Raw genomic sequence first — 21,563 nt, 5'->3', positions numbered from 1 at the left:
AGAATAAGGTTGATTCACACGTATGAACAAGAGAGAATGCCCAATGTATACAGAGGGTGCCAGAAAAATGTATGCACATTTTCAAAAAGGAAAAAACTGTATTAAAATTATAATAATATATATCGATAACAAAAGATGAATACAAGTAATGTGTATACATTTTTGGGGCACCCCCAGTATTGTTAATGGAAAAGGCAAGTTACAAGAAATTCATGATATGGAAAAAGAAAAGAAGAAGAAAAGGAAGAAGCAGCAGTTGGTGTCATATCAGGAATGGAAGACGGGATGGGGTTCAGGGTGACGTCAGAGGTCCGGGAATCATATCACGGGGACATTTGAGTCCCGTAGAACTAAAGGACAGGAATGTAAGAGAGTAGAATAAGATATCAAGCCAGCACTCACTATCTCCCAGAAGTACAAGGCCATCTGAGCCCTGTTCAGTAGCAGTGCCCAGAGGAACAGGTCACTCCAGGGGGTCTGTCCGAGGACAGCGTCCAGCATGTGTTCAGAGGCGGCCCTGACAGAGAGCAGACAGGTCTGCAGGCAAGGGAGGCGTGGTGAAAATTGTCCCCATCCCAGCCTCCTGCTTGGCCCCAGCGGAATCAACAGCCCCATCCCAGTTCAGGCACACACCGTTCCCTCACCCCCACCTACCCTGCCCCCCCTGCCCCCGCCCCGCATAGCCCCGCCCCCAGGTCATTCAGAGCCTTCCCCACCCAGCCTCGCCAGGTCCTTACACTCTCCCCGCCCGGGTGGCGCTCCCTGCAGCCAAGGTCGTGGTGTGGATCCCCAGCAACCCAGGTGTGGTACCTCGGCGCACACATCTCCCCCAGCAGCATCAGAAGCAATTGCCCCACGTCAGGGGGTCGGGGCTCCGCAGAGGGTTTAAGGGCTGGGGTTTTTGTGCCCGAGCCGTGGGACACCTGGTCCAGAAGGCTGCGGATGAGCGAGTTGGGAGGCGCTGCGCTGTAGAGCTGGGCCAGGCGTGTTGGGGTCAAGAAGTGGCCCAGGCTGAGGCCATGGGAGATGAGCAAGCGGACAAACTCATGCCGGTCATTCAGCAGGGCGTCCATGAGGGAGGCCTCCAGGTGGACGGACTGGCAGGGGTGGGATGAATGGGGCAAGAGATGAGCACAGACAGACAGAAGGCCAGGTGAGGTCAGAGGTTAAGGACAAGAGGTGGGGGTACAGAGCTATGAGCTATGAATGGGTGGATGGATGGGGAGAGAGGAAATAAGATGGGGACAGATGGACAATCAGAGAAGGCTGGACAGGCCATAATGGAAGACAGGGCCAAATGTGCATCCCCCTTGTCAGGATCCACAACCCCCTGGTCCTGACCCCTCACCCGCCATTGGATGTCACCCCGGAAGAGTTCACTCTGGGCAATGTCCACGCGGTTCCAAACCACAGCCAAACGCAACTCGTCCAGGTAAGCTGAGGCCTCAGAGCTCCCACAGGCTGCAAGGGTGAGAGGGAGAGGGGGCAAGAGTCAGGGGGAGGGTGGGAATATCGGATCAATATCTGTTTTGCTTCTATTTGGGATGCCTGACATTTAAATTCCATGTAAAGGAGGTGTTGTTGGGCAGAGTCTGGGGTCTTTAAGAAGTCAGGCTATTATAAGCATAAGGTCGTTCAACTCAGGGGCAAACCAGTGGTTTAGAGCCACCAAGAAGGAAAGGGAATCATTCATTCATTTAACATTTATTGAGGTAGGTTATGGATCAGGCAGGAAGTGGGAGGGATGGAGAGAGAAACTGGATACAATGTGTGCCCTGAAAGGGCTCACTCCAGGAATATATGTCCCGGAACCAAATACCTACTCTCAAAGTGATCAGCGCCCTCGGAGGTGGGCATAGAATGTGATTAGGGCCCAGGGGAGGGTACAATCACAGAGGTTTGAGTGATCCAAGGAAGCCTCGTACTGGAGGGGCCTTGAGGTGGGGCTTCTGAAAGAGCGGTAGGATTTGGAGGTGTGCATCTCAGGTGAGAAAAGACCAAGGCAGCAGGAGCAGCCTGAGCAAAGGGCTGGGTGCAGGAAGACACAGCATATGATCCCAAACACCAGTCACTCTGATTTCTTGAAACTTGGGTTATGTGCGAGAAGAAAGAGGGGACTAGCAGAAAATGAGATTGGAAAAAATCTGAACATTAGAGGGAATCTGGGAGACCCTGGATTTCCTTAAAATGAACGAGGAAGATCAAGAGGCCTTTAAAACTGGGATCCGATAGTTGAATGGATGTAAAATGTGAGCACTCAACAGGGGCCTGAAACATCTGAAGCATGCAATGGGTCCAAGGAGCAGTAACGCCAAGTCTAGATACTGCTGGGTCTCCGGGTGCTTGTGTCACCGAGTTGGTTTTCCCTTGTGTCTCCACTTGCTCCACATCTCTCACCAAAGCAAAGGAAGGATTTTCGTCTCATTTCAGTTGTTCCAAAAATTAGTATGGGGGAACTGGGTAATCTAGTGGAGTGGAGACGAGCAGTGGACTCTGAAGCAATTCCAATCCCTCTTCCACCAATACCAATTGAATGACTTCAGGCAAGACACTGAACCTTGGGAGCCTCAGTTTCCTCATCTATAAAATGGGAACAATAATGGTACCCACTTTTGATCACTGTCACCAATAATAACCGTAGGAAGAAGTTCCAAACTGGGAGGTATCTACAGCTTGACCAGCGTAACATCTAAGGTTGAGAGCTGAGAAAACACAAGCCCAGAGAGAGGTAGTAACATGCCTAAGACCACACAGCTTTATATTTCTTTTCAAACCCAAGAAGCAAATTCAGAGTGAGATTTTTCTAAAAGTCTATGGATCTCTCCTACTCTCCTCACAGTTTCAAGAGAAGGAAAAAAAAAAAAAGATTTATAACACCTTGCATTATATTCTGCCTTAACATATCACCATTTATCACCTGGACCTCCTCCAGGCCCTTCGTGGCCACGATGTCCCATACTGACTGAGCTCAGGGTCTTTCCCCAAAACTGACCCTCTCCTGGGCCCTAGATTTCAGGGACAGAACCTTTGTCCAGCCAGTCAATAAGGCAGACCCCCAGGTGTATCTTGCCCCTCCCTTCACATCCCACAGCTCATTAGTCCCCAGGCCCCACCTCTCCAGACCCCGTCTCTCTCTGCCTCGCCCCCTTATAGCCCCCATGGCCCCAGCCCCAGCTCTACCCTGTCCCACCACCATTGTTGCAGTCTCTTCCTTTTCCTCACGGTCTCTCCTCTTCTCTTTAGTCTGTCCCCACCTGACCCTAGAGGGTCCTTCTATACACAGAACTGACCTTGGCCTCCCCATGCCTCTCAGAACAAAGTCTCAGTTAAGGTCTTGGGTGGTCTGACCCTGCCCACCTCACAGGCTTTGTCTCTACACTCCCTTTATGGCACTTGCTTCCTGCCATCCACGTGGGTCTCTTACCTCTCCCCCAAACATGCCCCGTGCAGTGGGCTTGAGAGTCAGACAGATCTGAATTAAGGCTCAAGAGACCTGCAGCCTCGGCTCCCCCAAGACTGATCACCACCATGGCTTGAAGTCACTCAGGCCCGAACTAGGTCCTGACAACAGCGGCAGATCCCCTCCCGAACGGCACGGCTGTGGCAGGCAGCGGATACAAATGCCTGCCACTGGTGCATCGGGCTTGGCAGCGTGGAATGCATGCTACTTTCCAGTAGAAAGTCAGGGGAATACAAGTGGCCCCAGGACATCCTCCAGACCGTGGGGAGAAGAAGATAAGCTGCAATCATCTGGGGTAAGTTTCTAGGACTCTCCTCTGTTTTGTATTGAAACAGCTGCTAGTCAATTCTATCTCCCAGGTTAAAAGAAACCCAAGGCCCCCTCATCCCATTGTATTAGAAATGGGAAATTGTTCTTACTTGGCTCATAGGCAGGTTACCATAGTGATTAAGAATGTGGACGGGGAGGGGAGGTGGTGGTGGAGGAAATGGGGAGATGTTGGTTAAGGGGTACACACTTCCAGTTATATAAGAGGAATAAGTTCTAGGGGTCGGGGGTGGTAGATGAGGGTAAAGGGTTCAAATACATGGTGATGGAAAGAGAACTGACTCTGGATGGTGAACACACAATGTGATATACATAGATGATGTATTACAGAATTGTACACCTGAAATCTATGTAACTTTACTAACAATTGTCACCCCAATAAACTTTCATTAAGAAAAAAAGGAATAATTTCTGGGGATCTAATGCACAGCCTGGTGACCACAGTTAACAATGCTGTACTATCATACACTTGACAGTTGTTACGACAGCAGATCTTAAATGTTCTCACCAGAAAAAAACAGGGGTAAAACAATGTGAGGTGATGGATGTGTTCACTGACCTTACTGTGTTAATCATATAGGTGTATAAAATCAACATATAGGTGTATAAAATCATTACATTGTACACCTTAAACTTACACAATGTTGTATCTCAATTATATCTCAGTAAAGCTGTGGGGTGGAGGAAAGAACGTGGATACTGGAAAAGCAAAAAGGTTGACCCCTGTTACTTTGGCTAGGTCACTTTTCACCTCTCTGAGCCTCAGTTTCTTTATTTACAAAATGAGGAGACAATCTCTTGCAGGAAGGAATGGAGGATGGGGCAAAAATGCGTGGGAGAGGCTCAGCACAGCTCCTGGCTCATAGTAGACTCTTAAGGAGGCTTTATCCCCTTCCCTCGTCCTTCCTCAGCTGCTGAAACCCCATCCATTCAGCTCTGCTGTCACTAAGCCACCCAGCCAGCTCCGATTTCCCCAGCAGAGTGTGATCACTTCCACTTTTGCAGCCAATGGACTCAAAACACCACCCCCTCAAACCACATATTACAGAACTGCTGTTTTCTCCCAAGAAGCTCGTACGTTAACTTCCATAAAATGAATCAGATTTGCCCACTGTCATCCTCTATTTACGGATATGTCCCACAAGAAATATTACTCAGAAGAGCTCCTATTTATTGGGCCCCCACCCAGGGACCAGGCACTGCTCATAAGCTGCTTCTCAGCCTCACAACACTCATTTTTCAGAGAAAGAAATCAAGACTCAGAGAAGGCAAGTCTCTTTCTCAAGGTCACACAGCAAGGAAGAGACCAAACTGGTATTCAAATACAGCTTTATCTGACTCCAAAATCAGAAGTAACTACTCTTTCTGCTTCCACAGAACACGGTAGATACAATTAGGATGGGGAACTGGAGCTGAGAACACATTATAAATTGATACTATATCTCTTGTGGGTGTTTTCCTTGTAAAACTCTTCTAGCACCAAAAACGACCTTCCGTACCCGCATCTCCACAGAGTCATGGGAATCCTCCTTACCACTTATTTATCCCACCTCCCCATCTTACTAAATCCAAATTCTGCTGGTTCTTCAAGGCCCAATTTAAACACCACTTCCCTGAATTTCCTCCCCTTACTGACAGCAGTTCCTCCCCTAAGCTTTTGTCTTAAATTTTACTTAAGGTTGTGTGTAAACAAAACTGGTAGGATCTGGGGTCCTTGAGAGCAGGAAATGGATCTTCTTTAATCTCTGGAGCCTATGATGATGTTTGTTGAATGAATAAACTAGCCCCATCCTCAGCCTCTACCAGCTGGCCATTCAACACCCTACCTCGCTTTTCATCATTCATTCCTCTAGTGGAATATCAGGAGTTCCTCAGTGGGAGACAGAGCTCTGGTTCATCTCTGAATCCCCCACTACTCAGTGCTTAAAAAATATAGGAGGCATGTAGAAGAGGAAGAAAGGGCAAGTGCGTAGATAAATAGATGAATGGATGGATGGATGGTGGATGAAAAGATGGATGGATGAAGGAATGATGAGTGGATGGAATTATCGACGAATTTGTGGATAGATAGGTAAAAGGTTGGGTGAATGGCAAGCTGAATGGATGACTGGATGGATGGAAGAATCAAGAATGAATGGAATAAGCGGTAGATGGAAAAATCAATGTACAGATGGATGGGAGGAAGGAAGCAAGGAAGGGAGGGGAGAAAAATAAGTGAGTGGATGGATGGATGGATGGATGGATGGATGGATGGATGGATGAAGGAGGAAGGATGGATGAATGGATCCAACAGAAAGAAAGTTATGTTGGAATATAATGAAATTATCTTGGAAAAACTATCCAAAATGCACCATGCAAAGCCCCAAGAAACACTGCAAAGGGGAATGAAAAAAAGAACGAGATAAAAAGGGGCACTACTTTAGAGAGGATGGATAAAGTGCCCAGGCCAGGAAATATGTCCCAAGTTGAGTGGAGAGAGGGGGAGAATTTGGGGGTCTTAGTCTTACCCTTGACAAGGGCCCTCAAAACAATGGTCTCAAATTCCTCAGGGCCATCCTCAGATGAGTAGACTGTGAGCAGCTCCTTCCGGGTCATGATCCTCTCCACCTGCAGAATACCAAATTCTGCATCCCCAGCCCAACTCCACCTGGGCCCTGTCCACAGAGACATGGGAGGCCTTCAGAACCTAGCAGTCTAGGTGCCCAGAACCCTCTACTCCCAGAACCCAGGAGTCCAGGCCCCTAGGCCTCAGACCCAGGAGTCCAGACTCCTAGCCCCGCCTCCCTCAAATCCACGAGTGTGGGCCCCCATTACCCCCTTTCCTTAGATCCAGGACTCCAAGCACTCAGCAAGCACCCTCCTCTCTCAAGACCAAGGACCCCAGGTCCCCAGCTCCGTTCCATCTCAGGATCCAGAGTTGGGCCTTCAATGTCATACCTGGGCCTGCAGGACCTCGGGGTCCCCTTTAGGGAAGAAACGCCTAATCCGATCTCGGGCTTCACCTCGCCTGCCCCCTCCACTCCCTGGAGCCAGAGTGTCTTCCAGGATCTCTGCCAGGCAGTCCGCAGCTCCCCCAGACCCAGCCACCAGGAGGCAGGGGAGCTGAGCCTGCGTGGCATCCTCTATCCGCTACAAGGTAAAGGGGCAGTTAGGTCAGGGAAGGCAGCCATTCACCCCACCTGGAATCCAAATCCCCAGCTCACTCCTCTCCTCAGGCTCAGGGCCCAGCCCTCCAGCCACCTCCCACCTTAGACCGAGGCATCTGGGGCCCTATACCTTCAACATCTTCTCATCGCCATCGATCAGGAGAAGGAGGACAGGGATGTCAATTCCAGTCCCTGAGGAGAGAAGAGAGCCGGGGGTTTGCTCACCTCCCATCAGCCTTTGCCAGGGATGGGAAAGAACCACATTTTCCCAGGAGACCCTGGGACAAACGGCTTCTGCCTAATCCTCTGTCCTGAGGCTCATGGGAATTGTCATGTCTTTGAGCACATTGGGAGGGGCCATATTTTGAAGACAGTAATGCTAGGCTTCCCAAAGAAGGAGGGGGTTGGGGCCTAGATTCCTGAGTTCCTGAGGGAGGCAGGTGTTTGTAGTATAAGTCAATCCTATAACTGATTAATTACCTAGGAGCCAGGAGAGGATGAAGGTTCAAACAGAAAATGAAGGACATGAGGAAAAGAAAGGACTATCCAAATATAAAAGGTTATTTGCTAAAGTTCAATAGCAAAATCATGTAAGATCATTTTCTACTAACTCTAGTCCCATTAAAATAAGAAAGAGGACAACATTATTACTAGTCACACTTGTCCAGGAGTAATAATGTAAAAAAATGAAATAATTGGAATGAAAACTGGTATTTTTTTTAAGTTGGAAAAGACAAAGATATCTATTTTAAAAAAAACATGATTTACAGTCTCAGAAAGTTGTAGAGACTACACTAAAAATAAATAAGTATTAATAAGAGAATTTGGAAAGGGAATATAAGAAAAATACACAAAATCAGAAACTTTTCTACAAACTATAATAATATGTATCTTATTCATTTTTTGATAAAAAATACAAAATTCTAGGAATAAATTCATCCAGAAAGGTATGAGATCTTTATGAGGAAATGTATAAGCCTTATTTAAGGACAAGACCTGAATAAATGGAAAAACAAATGCTATGTTAACCTGTCACAAAATAATACATAAATTTAACGTAGTTTGGGGAAAGAGGAGGGGAGGAGGAATTTGGAAGGATTTTCCTGTTTGTTTGGTTTTTTGTTGTTGTTGTGGTTGTTGTTAATGGAGCAAAATAATTTTAAAATTCATATGGAAGAATAAATGCCAGAGAAGAATTAAGAAATTTTTGAGACAGGACAGTGAGTGGGAACTTTCCCTAATATATATCAAAACATCTGTGTCCTGCTATAGTCAGTTTAAAGAGACAGGTAGAGAAGTAGAAGAGAAGAAGGTTCAGAAACAGATTTCAACATATGAAGGAAATGAATATATAACTGAGTGGCATTTCAATTCATCTGGGAAAAGATGGCTTGTTTATTAAATGGTCATGAAGAAAACAAGGCTTCCCATTTGCAAGAAGAGAAATGTAGACTCCCTACTTGAAAACATGTAAAAATCATATCCAGGCGGATTAAATTTATAAATATAAAAATATAAGGTATTAAAAAGAAGGCTTAGAATATTTGTATAGCTGAACCTTTCTTAAAAAGGACTGAGATGAACCTTTCTTAAAAAAACAGGAAACAGGGCCGGCCCGGTGGCTCAGGTGGTTGCAGCTCCGTGCTCCTAAGTCTGAAGGCTGCCGGTTCGATTCCCACATGGGCCAGTGGGCTCTCAACCACAAGGCTGTCAGTTCGATTCCTCCAGTCCCGCAAGGGATGGCGGGCTGCGCCCCCTGCAACTAGCAATGGCAACTGGACCTGGAGCTGAGCTGCGCCCTCCACAACTAAGACTGAAAGGACAACAACTTGAAGCTGAACGGCACCCTCCACAACTAAGATTGAAAGGACAACAACTTGACTTGGAAAAAAAAAAAGTCCTGGAAGTACACACTGTTCCCCAATAAAGTCGTGTTCCCCTATCCCAATAAAATCTTTAAAAAACAAACAAACAGGAAACAAAAGCATTATATAAAAAAATATATATATATCTAACCACATAAAAACAATAGGATTTTATGGAAATAGAAGCCATAATAAAATATTATTTTTAAGTTTACAATACATCTAACAGTCAAAAGGTTACTATCCACAGCATACAAAGAAGTCCTATAAAAAGATAAGGAATTAAAAATGTGCAGAGGATGTATATTTTGTTGACCAATCAGATTTCCTCAATTATGAATAGATAATTCTTTTCTATTGATACAATAGATAATTCATAATTGAGGAAGTCTGATTGGTCAACAAAATATACATCTATATCTCTTAATAGTATTAAATAACTTAAAAGTGAAATGTTCCTTTTTGCCCATCAAACTGGCAAAATAATTAAAACATGAGTATCCAGAGCTGGTTGAGAGTAAATGGAAAAGGGCACTCTCACACATTGTTGACGGGAGTGAAAATTGCTACAATTTTTTAGGAAGTTATCTAATCTGTTAATATACACACACAGCAATATCACTTGGGGAATCTACTGTATAGAATTTAAAACACCTATATGTAATTCTAGATGTCCATACAAAAACACTTATAGTGCCAAACACTGGTAAAATGTTAAGTATCTATCAATAGAGAAAATGTCAATAATGGATAGTACATCCATGACCAAGAAATATCATGCAACTATTAGAAGGGGATGCAAGATAGAGAAGTTGGGACCTAAAAGCATGGTCATAAGGAAGCGTAATATGTATATGTATAGTACAAAAATGAAAGAGAAACACCATATAGGTGGAAATACACTTGCATAGAATTTTATAAGCATAGAGAAAGGTATAAAAGGATAAACTCCAAATTGTATAAGACAGATTACTCCAGTAGAGGGGGTTGGAACTAGGGAGAGAAGAAAATTAACTTTTTCTTTATGTATAATTTTGTATGATTTGATTTGTTCCAAAGAGCACATATTAAAGCTGCCATAATATATTGAGTGAAAGCCAGTCTCAAAAGGTTATGTATTATGTTACTCTATTTATATGACCTTCTGGAAAAGAGAAAATGACAGTGATGGTGAACAGATTAGTGGTTGTGAGGGGTTAGGGTACAAAAAGAATGAATGTCTTCATGGTAACAACCGGTCTCTGTCCTGATTGTGAAAATGGTCACACGAATCTATAATCATAGAACTGCACTCCCCCCAAAATTAAGTTTTACTGTGTGATAATTTTAAAAATAAAATTAAAGTGACCAAAAAGCTAAGTTAAGTTTAAGAATTAAGTTGACACTTTTTTACATATAGGAAATGTTTGCAAAGAAACAGTTTCTGTTTTAGTTGATATTCTTCACTGTATATGCTATTATGCTCGTCTTTATTATTTCCTTGCTTCTACTTTCCGTAGATTTGATTTGCTGTTCTGTTTCTAGGTTTTTATAATTGGAGGTTTAAATAATACATTTTAAGCCTTTCTTCTTTTTTGGATACAGGCATTTAAATTTATGAATTTCCCTCTAAGTACTGCATTAGCTGCATCTCAAAAGTTTTGGTATGTCATATATTCATTACCATGCAGCTCGAAATATTTTCTAACTTTTTTTTTCTTTGACTCATGAGTTATTTACAAACTACATCTCAACAATGATATAGATAAATCTCACAGAAATAATGTTGAACACACGAGGCCAGGCAGCAGAAGACTTCTAGGGGCTGTTCATATTGTTTGTTGATCTGGGTGCTGGTTGCATAAGCGAGATGAGTTTGTACAAAACTGTGTGTTTTAGATTTCAATATAAAGGTTTTTTTTTTAATACAGCAAAAGATGGGGAAGACACTTGACCATAAGAAACTCCTCCTCGCCACAACCCCCAAATTTCGACTAGACCAGACCCCTGGGATCCTGAGCCTGGGCCAAGTCACCAATGGAGGAATCCACTCACCTCCCACGCCCGTCTTCTGCTGGGCTATATAGGACTCAAAGCGCAGACGGAAGCGGTTCTCACCACCCAAGCGGCGGTGGGTGCCGTCATCCACCAGGAAGAAGGCTGAGTAGTTGTAGTCCAGAGGAAACTGGACCCCATCCTCCGGGTCACCACGCCACCGGTAACGTGCAGGGAAAGAGCCCTAGGGGAGAAGTGGCCAGACCAGGGAGCATTTCCATCAGGGCCAAGAGGACAGACTCCGGTCTCTCCTCCCTCAGACCCAGGAATCCAGGCCCCCAGCCAGCCCCTCCTTTTCCAGGACCTTGGGTTGTACCTTGGGGTTGGTGAGGGCCTCTCTATTGCGAACCACACCCCAGGGGGCCACACCCATGGCCACCACCTTGGTGCCCCCAGTGCTGGCTGTCTGGTGGTCTCGCACAGCTACACCAACATGCCGGCCAATGCCTGTGTGGAGTCCCCCAGTGACAATCCAGGCCCCTACACAGAGACACAGAGATTAGTGGTGAGGTCCAGAAACACACAGGTGCGACGAGAGAGAGAGAGAGAGAGAGAGAGAGAGAGAGAGAGAGAGAGAGAGAACCCCATACACAGAGATGGAGGGGAGACAGCATCCCAGAGAAGTGGAGGAAGCACAGCCACCCACCCACCTTCAGTCACCTGTGCTCTGGGCGGCCCGCACCAGCCCGCTTCGCAATAGGTCCTGCAGCCAGGTCTGGAGGATGGGGCCCCCCGACCCCCCCAACACTGAAACCACCAGGTTCGGGGCCCGGAAGCCCCATGTGCGCGTGACCAGATTATAAACTGTAGCTGGATCCGTGCGGTCAGAGAGCCGAAGGAACTGTGGACACATGGGAGGAGGGGACACGGAGACGGGGACAGAGACAGAGAAGGGAACAGAGACCCAGGGAGAAAGGGACAGAGACACAAAGAGAGGACAGAGATCCAGGGGATAGGGACAGAGACCCAGAGAGAGGGGGGACGGAGACTCAGAGAGAAGGAGACAGAGATCCAGAGAGAGGGGTGGGGTGACAGAGACCCAGAAAGAGGTAAGACAGGGATGGGCAAATGGGGAGACACAGTGTTCAGCTGGGTCGCCCCCTGAGGCATGCAGTCCCACTCGTGGACCCTGGCCCTGCCCAGGCATGCAGGCCTCACATTGCTGGCCTTGCGGCCGGCGCCCAGGAAGTCCAGGTCTCCATAGGCGTCGGTGGGCTTCTCTGTGGTGTGCAAGTCACTGTCCCAAACGGTCACCACCGCTGCCCCGAATGCATCCTCCACAGCCACTGACAGATGGGCACTCCGGGGACGCCCACACTGGCACAAAGTCCCTCTGGGAGGTAGGGATAAGGGGAGCATGAAACCCGGGGGTGTTCCCTCCCAACCCCAAGCATCCTGGACAAGTGCCCATACTTTTGCCTGTCCCCCTCCCCCCCGCCCAGCAGCAGTCACAGTCCCTGCTGACCCTGGCTCTACCCCTCCCTGACTCCAACCAGCCTGAGGGAGTCTGGCAAGAGGAGAGACTCAGTCATCTTGCCCACCAGAAGGGAGCCGCAGGGGCTCAAGGAAGCCTGAGCAGGAAAGTTTGCAGGGTGCCCACCCCCTCACTGGTGCCTGCGAGGCCTGAAATGGAAAAGTACAGGGGACCTTCAGGGGGTGTCCTCCCTGTCCCCAATCCAAACAGATGATATTCACCATGAAAAGGAAAATCCAGAGACTCAGAGAGGGTACGCACGCTAGAAGCTAAGGCAGTTGTGTGACTTTGGGCAAGTGGCTTCACTTCTCTGAGCCTAAATTTCCTCCTCAAATGAAAAGACAATAATAACACAGCCTACTTTGTTGAACTATGAGGAGCCAGTGACATAAAGTAATGTTTCCTGGAATGGGGGTTGCATACCAGACCCAGTCTGAAAGATGGAAAGATGACTCCACACAGAGCTTTAAATAACTTGAATAACAAACACAGTGAGAAAGTCCTTCCTTTTTCAGTTCGGATTACTGTGAAGGAGAGAGGCTCAGCGGTGCAGAATATGTTTAATACCTAACCTTTTGCTATTCTTTCTTCACAGAAAAGCTGGCCTCAACTCAGAAAATTGGGGTGCCAACAGCATCCAGTGAGAAAGTAAATATCTTTATTTGCTTGTCATTATAGTAATTGTCTTGTATGGTTTGTTTCTTTCTTTTTGTTGCAAATGGAATGGGTTTTCCATTTCTGGTGATCACATATGACACTTGCCTTCCTCCCCGAAATAAATGTACAAGTAGCCTTGCTATCTAAATGCAATTGGCCCAAGAGTTTTAAAGAGCAAGCAACTTGGGCTTGGGGAATGAGGGATTTGTTTGCAAATGTATCTAAATCTCTTTGATTCCCCATTCCAGATGGGATTCAGATCCAGGGCATACCTGCATTTACGTAAAGGAAGTGAGCCTTGATTTAAAGACCAATTTTATGGAAATGTCACAGGTGGTATGTGAATTTGGCAAAATTGTGAAGACACTAAAAAAATGGCCAAAAAACCCACACACAGGATGAGCAGAATCCACTCAGCCCAGCTCCTGGCACCGTGAGGACCACTCTCTCCTCCTTTCTGAGTCTACCTCCAGGGTCCTGGCATGCCTCAGTTTACCCACTTGATCCTTTCGCTCATCTCAACTCCATCCCTGGACCCTCTCGTTCCCTTCCATCTACTTCCCACTAACCCTTTCTGGCAAAACTTCTTCATGGAATGTTCCAGAACCTGTGCCCCTAGCCACATGGGACTCTTTATATTCAAATAAATTAAAATGAAATGCAACTGAAAATTGAGTTCCTCGGTTGCTCTGGCCACATTTCAAGTGGTCAGAAGCCACATGTGGCCACTGGCTGCCTTACTGGATGTGGATATAGAACATTTCCACCACCCCAGAAAGTTCTGGTGGACAGTACTGAAAGACTCATCCTCTGCACTTATCACCTCTTACACTCCTTCCTCTCAGTGTGGCCACCAAAACTGAAATTGTTCACATTCAATTACCTGTGTGTCCCCAAATACAATGGCCTCTATTCAGATCTCATTTATCACAAAGTGGCATTGCTCACAGCTGAAAGGCCCTGGTTCTAGAAAACCTTTCCTTGGCAGAGCACACCTGCCCCCCCAGCTGCTTAGTCCCTTCCTCCCTCATCTGTGGCTTTCTCTTCCTGTGCCTCCCTGGAGTGTAAATGGTTCCCAGATCCAGGACCACATGGCTTCCATACACAGGTCTCAAACTCGATGCCTCCAGAGGCCAGGCAAGTAACTTAAGGGAAAGAAGCATCGGGTAGAAAATTAGTGGACGTGCTGGAGCCTGTGCTAAGTTGAGGCATGCATGCTTGAGACAGGTTTTTAAAATTGCTCTTCCATGCAAAAAAAAAAAAAGAAAAAAATCAGTCACAGAATTGCAAGTTTGCAACCTCCCTGACTTTACACTTTTTCCCTGTGACATCTCACCTACTTCTGCAGTTTCTGTTACCACCCGACAGCTAGGACTTTTCAAATCCTGGATGGAAGTCTCAGATCTTCCTGAGTCCGAGACCCACGTCTGCAACATCCCCGGATTCCTCTGGGTCCCTCTAACTCACGAAATCTCACGCTGAGCTCCACAACTTTTCCCAAACTTGCTCATTCTCCTGGGTTCTCCATCTGTCACCAAGGCCCCAGACCAGATGCCCAGGAGCCACTCTCCCCTCACCTTACTCTCCAAATCCATCAGTCCCCAAGCGTCTGCCCTCATCCCCTCCTCTGTGTCCCCACAGCCCTGGCCTGGCTCAGGCCTCTTCCCCTCCCACCCAGACCCTTGCACGACCTCTTCCCTGGCTTCCCAAACTCCTATTTATTCTCACGTGGCTCCCAGAGGGTCTTTTCACACCCAGAGCTGACCCTGCCCTCCCGTGGTTCCTCAGCACCCCAGGTGGTATGTAAGGCTCTGTGAGGTCTGGCCCTCAACAACCTCTAGGGCCTCCTCTGTCCTGATAATGCTCCTTTCTCCCTGAACTTCGCTCCATTTTCAAGCCACACCACGTTGTCAATAGGGGGCAATTTGCACATGCTGTTCCGGCTCCTGGAATCACTTTCCTACTTCCTCACTCCAGCCGCCTTCAACTGTAAAACTCCAACTGCTCCTTCAAATGTCACCTCACTGGTCCATCCTCCAAAAGACATTAGTGACACCCTGTGTCCTCCCCAGTCTTAGCCAGATGTCTCCTCTAGGCTCTCGTTGGACACAGTGGTGCGTCCTTTGCAGCTCCCATCCCCTGACCTTACAATCGCCCTCCTTCTGCCAGACCACAGATCTCTAAACTTTCTTGACCACACTCCCACCAGTAAAAGTTTTTGAATACTCACCCCCATAAATGTATATGTTTATTTATACATAATTTTAAGCTGGACTACACTAATATGTTTACAACAAAACACAAACTAAATTAGGAATGTTGACATTTCCCATGTCAAAATTGTCTTGAGAATAACCAGAAAGCCAGAACCCACTCAAGAGACATTGCTGAAGGCCAGGAGCTACCCAAGGGTGGCAAACACCCCTTCTGGCTCATGCATGCCCCAGCTATCCAGCACAACAAGCTCAGGGCCTGCACAGGTAGTAATTGCTCCCTTCCCGACAGAAATACATTTTTCAGTGCTTACATTGTGCTGGGCAGTGTTCCAGAAATATCACAAGTGTTTAATTCTCACGGTAACCCCAGGAGGTAGGGTGTGTTTTTGTGCCCAGATGACAGACGAGGCCCAGAGAGGTGAAATAATTTGCCCAAACCCACACAACACAGCACGTTTACCCACGTGAAATACGAACCCTGGCAGGGCCTGTGCTACTGAAAAGTATGCTCCCTTGGGTGCGCTGAATGGAAGTTTCTCGGACGGAGAGATGGGATGGATGAAACAGAGACAGCCAAAAGGGAAAAACAGAGAAAGTGACTCAAGGAGACAGAAACACGGGGAAGGAAAGAGGTAGAACCGAGCCCTGGAGCTTTAACACTGACTCAGAGGCCGAACGGGAAATTGGGAGTGTCTGCAGAGACCCAAACCCTCCCTAAGGGAGGACACCCCCAGGGAACGCCCTTGGACGTGTCCGCAGTGTCAGGAATGGGGGTGGCGCAAAGGGTGGGATCTGCGGCGGGCGGGGTCAGCGGGCCCGGAACGGTCCGGGCGGGTTCCCCCTGGCGAACTCCTCACCCCGGATCTGTGAGGTCAACGATGAATGTCGTGCACGTCTTCTTCTTGAAGATCTTGGGGATCCAACTCTGGGGACAGGAACAAGGGGTGGGGGGCTCCAGTTCAGTCCTATGGGGCACGGAGTCATTCACCCCGCGCCTTACCCCGGGACCCAGGAGGCAGGGACCCCAGCGCCTTCCTCCCGCAGACTGAGGAGTCTCAAACCCGCTCCATAGTTCCCTTCCTATCTATTCCCAGGAGCCAAACCCCTCCAAACCCCTTCTTCGTCAGACCCCAAAAATCTGGTTCTCCGGCGCCCTCTTCTCTGGGAGCCAGGAGACCAGGCTCCCCGCTCCCTGTTCCCTCAAACCCGGGGATCCGGCCGCTGTACCTGCTCCTTCTCCGGACCCACCATACTGCCGCAGTCACCGCAACCTACCCGGCACCCCACATTCCCTCCACCAACCCCGATTCCAGATCCGCCCTTGACAAACCGGATCCGCCACTTCCCCCATCCAGCTTGGGGCGGGCAAGGGGGCGGGGAATCCCCGAGACACGTAGTGCGGGAGGCGGGGCAAAGGGCGGGGCAGGACTGTGAGACAGAGACCCAGAGAAGGACAGAGACTGAGAGAGAGGGGAGACAGTCCCAGAGGAGGGACAGAGGCACACAGAGAGGGGAACAGAGACCCCAAGAGAGGGGACAGAAACCCAGACAGCGTGGGACAGAGGCCCAGAGGGGGAATGCCAGAAATGAGGGAAGGGGACATTGACCCAGTGGGAGAGACAAAGACTTGGGTGCGGGACAGACACTCAGAGTGAGAGGGAAAGACAAGCCCAAGAATGAGGAGGGACAGAATCAGGGGAGAAGGGACAGGGACCTTGAGAGAGTGAGTGCCAGAAACTATGAGAGAGAGAGGGAGACCCATAAAGAAGGATAGGGACCCAAGGAGCGATGGTGACAGAATGAAGAGTGGGAGACATTGACACAGACAGTCAGGGCCACATGTCTCTTGCCATCTCTCTCTCTGACAGGGACAGCTGCAGCCTCTGGGTAACCTGAGCCCCCCACCCCCCTTCCTGTATTTATAGCCCTGGCCCGGCCCAGTCCCCTGCCCCCAGATCTGAGTTCCAGGGACAGGAGGTCATGGGTATATGTGCTGGGAGCAGGGCTCCTTTCTTCCCTCTCCAAAGCCTCCATGTTAGCAACTGTTCTCTCAGCAGAGTATCCCATTCTTGCCAGAAACCCCCATAATCGAACCTCCAATCCTTCCACGGCAGGATTCTCACCCCCTTCACGTACATCACTTCTGCCTCCAGCTGCCCTAGGCTCCCCCAGCTTGGCCCAATAAAAGCCTAGCCATTGTCTTTGCAGCTGCCAAACATGAACTTATTGGTAGTCTAAAATCAAGTCCCTTAGGCCCCATCTCTTGGCCAAGGACAGACCCCTTTACCCAGCCCTCCCCAGCTGAGAGGAGGAGGAGCAGGAGGGGAAGGGCAGGCGGGACTGACCCAGAATAACTCAGGGCTGAGAGTAAATTTAGCCACAGAAAGGGGAGGGGAGAGACCCTATTGGCTGGGAAGTGGGAGGGAGGGCCCGAAAGGGGGGTCGGGGGCTCCTGAGACTGCCTCAGAGGGGTGTCCAGAGGAAGGCAGATAGAGAGAGACACAGCAAAAGAAAAACACAGAGAGAAAGATCCAAAAAGAGACAAGGACCCCCAACGTTCATCCACAAGTGGCAGCTGGAGCCATCCTGCAAGAAGGTCTGCTGCCTGTCTGTCCCCATGGGCCACGGTGGGCCATGGCTGCACACTTCTCTCCTCTGGGTTGCCGTGGCCAGCCTGCTCCTCCCCCCTGCCATGACCCAGCAGCTGAGAGGGGCTGGGCCTGGCCCTAGCAACTGGAACAACAATGCAGGAGTCACAGGGCCCTCCGAGGACGCATCAGGTGAGTTTGGCTACCCCATCCACAGCCACAGAGGCCATAGAGATGAGAATGAGGATGTTTCCACAGAAAGTGGGCATCAATTCTGGAGCCACAGAGACCATGGAGAAGAGGACGAAGATGTCTCCAGGGAATACAGTCACCAGCTCCAAGGCCACAGGTACCAAGGCCATGAGGTCACAGACGAGAACATCTCTGATGAGGAGGTCTTCACAGAGCATGCTTGGCAGGCCCATGGGCACAGAGGCCATGGGAATGAAGACGTGGACGATTCAGCTGAACATGGGCCCCGCTTCCCCAGCCACAGGAGCCACAGCCATCAAGATGAGGATGAGAACGAAGTTATGTCCAGCGAGTATCAACATCATATGATCAGGCGTGTACACCGAGGCCATGGAGAAGAGGATGATGATGACGAAGGTGAGGAGGAGGGTGTTTCTACTGAGTACGGACACCAGGCCCACAGGCACCAAGGCCACAAAGAAGAAGATGATGATGTCTCCAATGAGTATGGACTCCAGGCCCACAGGCACCAAGACCACAGGAAGGACGAGGACGAAGAGGGCTCAGATGAACATCACCATCCTGTCCCCAGCCATGGATACCGAGGCCACGAAGAAGAAGAAGATGATGATGATGGTGATGATGATGATGTCTCCACCAAGTACGGACACCAGGCCCACAGGCATCAAGGCCACGGGAAGGAAGAGGATGATGTCTCAGGTGAACACCGCCACTATGTCCCCAGCCACGGTCATCAAGGCCACGGAGGCAAGGAAGATGAGGATGAGGATGTGTCCACTGAACACTGGTACCAAGTTCCCAGACATACCCACCACAGCCTGGGAGACGAGGAGGAGGAGATCACAGTCAAGTTCAGCCACCAAGTTGCAAGCCACCAACCTCAAAGCCACAAGAGTACTGTGGAGGAGGACTTCCCAGATGAGTATAAAACAGAAGTCTTTGGCCATCACCACCATGGAATCCCCAAGGAGGAAGATGAGGACATCTCTGTCAAGCTTAGCCACCAAGTTCTCAGTCAACAAGGCCAGAGAGATGAAGGGACTGGCCACAGAGTGTCCGTCAAAGAGATTAGCCACCAGCCTCCAGAACACACAGGGGTCAAGGATAGAAGCTATTTGAGGGAGAGAGATTCTGAGGAAGAGGAAGAGAAGAAGGAAGACCACAGCTCCCATGAGGAAGATGATGAAGGTTCAGAGCAGGGGGAAGAAGGCACCCACCATGGCAGCCTGGACCATGAGGATGAGGAAGATGAGGAGGAAGGTCATGGCCTCAGCCTGAGCCAGGAGGAGGAGGAGGAGGAAGAAGAGGAGGAGGAGGAGGAAGAAGAGGAAGAGAGGAGGAAAGAGAGGCCTGAGGTTCAGGCCCCACTGAGCCAAGACCACCAAGAGGAAGAAGAGGAGGAGGGGCTGGAGGAAGATGAGCTCCCCTTCACCATCATCCCCAGCCCATTGGCCAGGAGGGAGGGAGCTGAAGGTGGCTCCAGTGAGGAGAGTGGTGAGGACACTGGTAAGAGATCTGGCCCGGTGGGGGTGGGGAGGAACTGAGTCAGTCTAGATCACTGCTGCTCTCCTGTCCCTACAGGTCCACAGGATGCCCAAGAGTACGGGAACTACCAGCCAGGGTCGCTGTGTGGCTACTGCTCCTTCTGCAATGTATGTCCCCAGCCCAGATCCATCCACCAGGAAGTCCATGGAATTTGTTCCAGGACCCTGGGGTGCCTTGGGAGGGCTCTGAGCAAATGAGGGGCCGGGGCAGTTCCAGGTGAAGAAAGACACTTCTGAGGCCACATGGGGGACAGACTGGAGGCCAGGAAGCCAAGGAGGAGACTGGGGCAATGGTACAGGAAGGAGAGATTGAGGCCTGAACTGCACCTGTGGATGTGGAGAGAGAGGAAAGTCCTTGACAAATATTGGGGGTGGGGGCGGCAGGAAGGATGGGACTGGAGATTGATAGGCTGTGGGGAGAATAGAAAAGAGGGAGTGAAGAGTGCCCTTCAAGTCCAGTCCACAGTGAGGGGGCGATGTGGAGTCAGAGGAGGGGGCCAGAGGAAACTGAGCAAGGAGGAGAAGAAGTAGGTTTGGGGGCAGACACTGAACTCATTGTTGGAGGTAATGAGGGTGAGGAGTTGGGGGCAGGATGGATGACTGGGGAATGGCGGGGTGGGGGGGGTGGCTCCCAAATGGGTTTAGGGTTTTGTCTAACAAGGCTCCTCTTGTCCTCAGCGATGCACTGAATGTGAGAATTGTCACTGTGATGAGGAGAACATGGGAGAGCACTGTGACCAGTGCCAGGTGAGACATCTCCTTGAGACTCAAGGCTCCACTCGGCCTCAGGATGGCGGGGGACCATCTGAGCACCTCCAGCCCCAAATCCTGGCCTCTGCTCTCAAACTGATCAAACCCCTTACCTCTGAGGCAGCCTTGACTCCATCCCTGATCCTGCCTCTAACCTTAACCTCCACCTAGCTAACCTCCTGCTGGAGACCCCATCCTTAGTCCGCCCTTCACTATGTCCTATCGCTCATTCTCTCTCCCCATCCCCCCCCAGCACTGCCAGTTCTGCTACCTCTGTCCGCTGGTCTGCGAAACTGTCTGCACTCCAGGTGAGCGTAGTGTAAGTGCTCAGAAGAAACCTGAAGAAGGGGCAGGACCCAGCGAGGCGAACCTTGGTGGGAGCAGGGCCAAATCTTAAGACTGGGAGGTTGTGGGGCGGGACTAGGTTTGGAGGCGTGGCCAAAGCTGGGAGTCTAGGTGGAGCTGGGCGAACACGGAGGGGCGGAGCCTGAGCAGAGAGAAGATGGGGGATATATGCTGAAGCCTGGGAGGCAAAAATAGGTTCAGGATTGAGGGGTGAGCCTAGAATCAAGTGGGAGGGGCCAAAGCAAGAGGAATTCGAAGGACCAGGAACACCCAGAGCCAGGAGGAACAAGCGGGACCTTCAAAGGAGTCCAGTGGAAGGAATTCGTCTTGGGGAAGGAATTAGGAAAAGGACTAAACTCGCCCTAATCCCGGACTCGGAAAAGCGGTCCCGAAATTTCGCCCTTGGAGTACCCCTCAAGACTTGTCTTTCCTCTCCCACAGGAAGCTACGTCGACTATTTCTCCTCGTCCCTGTACCAGTAAGTGTGTGGAGGGGGTAGCTTAAGGGCCCAGTTTAGAGAAGCGCTGTCCCACTGAGTAATCGGACAACCCTGGGGCTCCATTTCCCTGTAGATAAAACGATCTCTCTGCGCCCTGGCTGAGCTCTGGACACTACGGTTGTCTAACCTCTGCGTTCCCCTATTCAGGGCCCTGGCGGACATGCTGGAAACTCCGGAACCCTGATCCAGTCGCGCGGCTGCGGCAGATATACCTTCCCGGCCCTCCAACCCATTTCCACAAACCATATTTATTTATCTGAAAAAAGGGCTCCCCGGAACCTCATTGTCAACCGTGGAGTCTGGCTTCTCAGGGCACTGGGGAACGCGGGTGGGGACTGGGGACTTGGATTCGTGGGTCTGAGGAAGGAGGAGCCTGGACTCCTGGGTCCTCGACGTGGTTGGTTTGCTTTCTTAAAGTCTTGACAAATAAATCAGTCAACACGGG

The 21,563-nt window shown here is 49.5% G+C and overlaps 2 protein-coding genes across 6 annotated transcripts in view; one reads left to right on the top strand and one right to left on the bottom strand.

The window, feature by feature from the left end:
• TRPM4 (transient receptor potential cation channel subfamily M member 4) overlaps nt 1–16,536 on the bottom strand; it is a 35,448-nt gene extending 18,912 nt beyond the window's left edge. Inside the window, exons 1-12 of one of the 5 annotated variants that reach the window (XM_033128836.1) lie at nt 16,407–16,536; nt 16,037–16,104; nt 11,991–12,165; nt 11,493–11,673; nt 11,149–11,312; nt 10,833–11,016; nt 7,064–7,125; nt 6,725–6,916; nt 6,295–6,394; nt 1,349–1,461; nt 738–1,097; nt 403–537 (exon numbers count right to left, since the gene is read on the bottom strand). In XM_033128836.1, coding sequence (XP_032984727.1) covers nt 403–537; nt 738–1,097; nt 1,349–1,461; nt 6,295–6,394; nt 6,725–6,916; nt 7,064–7,125; nt 10,833–11,016; nt 11,149–11,312; nt 11,493–11,673; nt 11,991–12,165; nt 16,037–16,104; nt 16,407–16,430 — 1,758 coding nt within the window. In that variant the 5' untranslated portion in view covers nt 16,431–16,536. Of the gene's footprint in view, nt 1–402; nt 538–737; nt 1,098–1,348; nt 1,462–6,294; nt 6,395–6,724; nt 6,917–7,063; nt 7,126–10,832; nt 11,017–11,148; nt 11,313–11,482; nt 11,674–11,990; nt 12,166–16,036; nt 16,105–16,406 lie in introns of those variants that run through there. The other 4 variants (XM_033128837.1, XM_033128838.1, XM_033128839.1 and 1 more) reach the window with 4 other exon arrangements.
• Nucleotides 16,537–17,747: 1,211 nt separating this feature from the next.
• HRC (histidine rich calcium binding protein) lies at nt 17,748–21,560 on the top strand. Its single transcript, XM_033128171.1, has 6 exons — nt 17,748–19,486; nt 19,562–19,632; nt 20,203–20,271; nt 20,528–20,582; nt 21,061–21,097; nt 21,266–21,560. The coding sequence occupies exons 1-6, from the start codon at nt 17,797–17,799 to the stop codon at nt 21,300–21,302; spliced, it is 1,959 nt and encodes a 652-aa protein (XP_032984062.1). The 5' UTR covers nt 17,748–17,796; the 3' UTR covers nt 21,303–21,560.
• The last annotated feature ends 3 nt before the right edge of the window (nt 21,561–21,563 follow it).

This window comes from Rhinolophus ferrumequinum, chromosome 15, assembly GCF_004115265.2.
Source record: "Rhinolophus ferrumequinum isolate MPI-CBG mRhiFer1 chromosome 15, mRhiFer1_v1.p, whole genome shotgun sequence".
Taxonomy (NCBI): domain Eukaryota; kingdom Metazoa; phylum Chordata; class Mammalia; order Chiroptera; family Rhinolophidae; genus Rhinolophus; species Rhinolophus ferrumequinum.
The sequence above is the reverse complement of the archived record's forward strand: the minus strand, read 5'-3'. Positions and strand labels throughout refer to the sequence as shown.

Coding starts and splice junctions, on each gene's coding strand:
- HRC (XM_033128171.1), top strand. CDS start 17,797: ATGGGCCACGGTGGGCCATGGCTGCACACTTCTCTCCTCTGGGTTGCC. Junction 19,633..20,202: donor GCTACTGCTCCTTCTGCAAT/GTATGTCCCCAG, acceptor TCTTGTCCTCAG/CGATGCACTGAATGTGAGAA. Junction 21,098..21,265: donor TTCTCCTCGTCCCTGTACCA/GTAAGTGTGTGG, acceptor TCCCCTATTCAG/GGCCCTGGCGGACATGCTGG.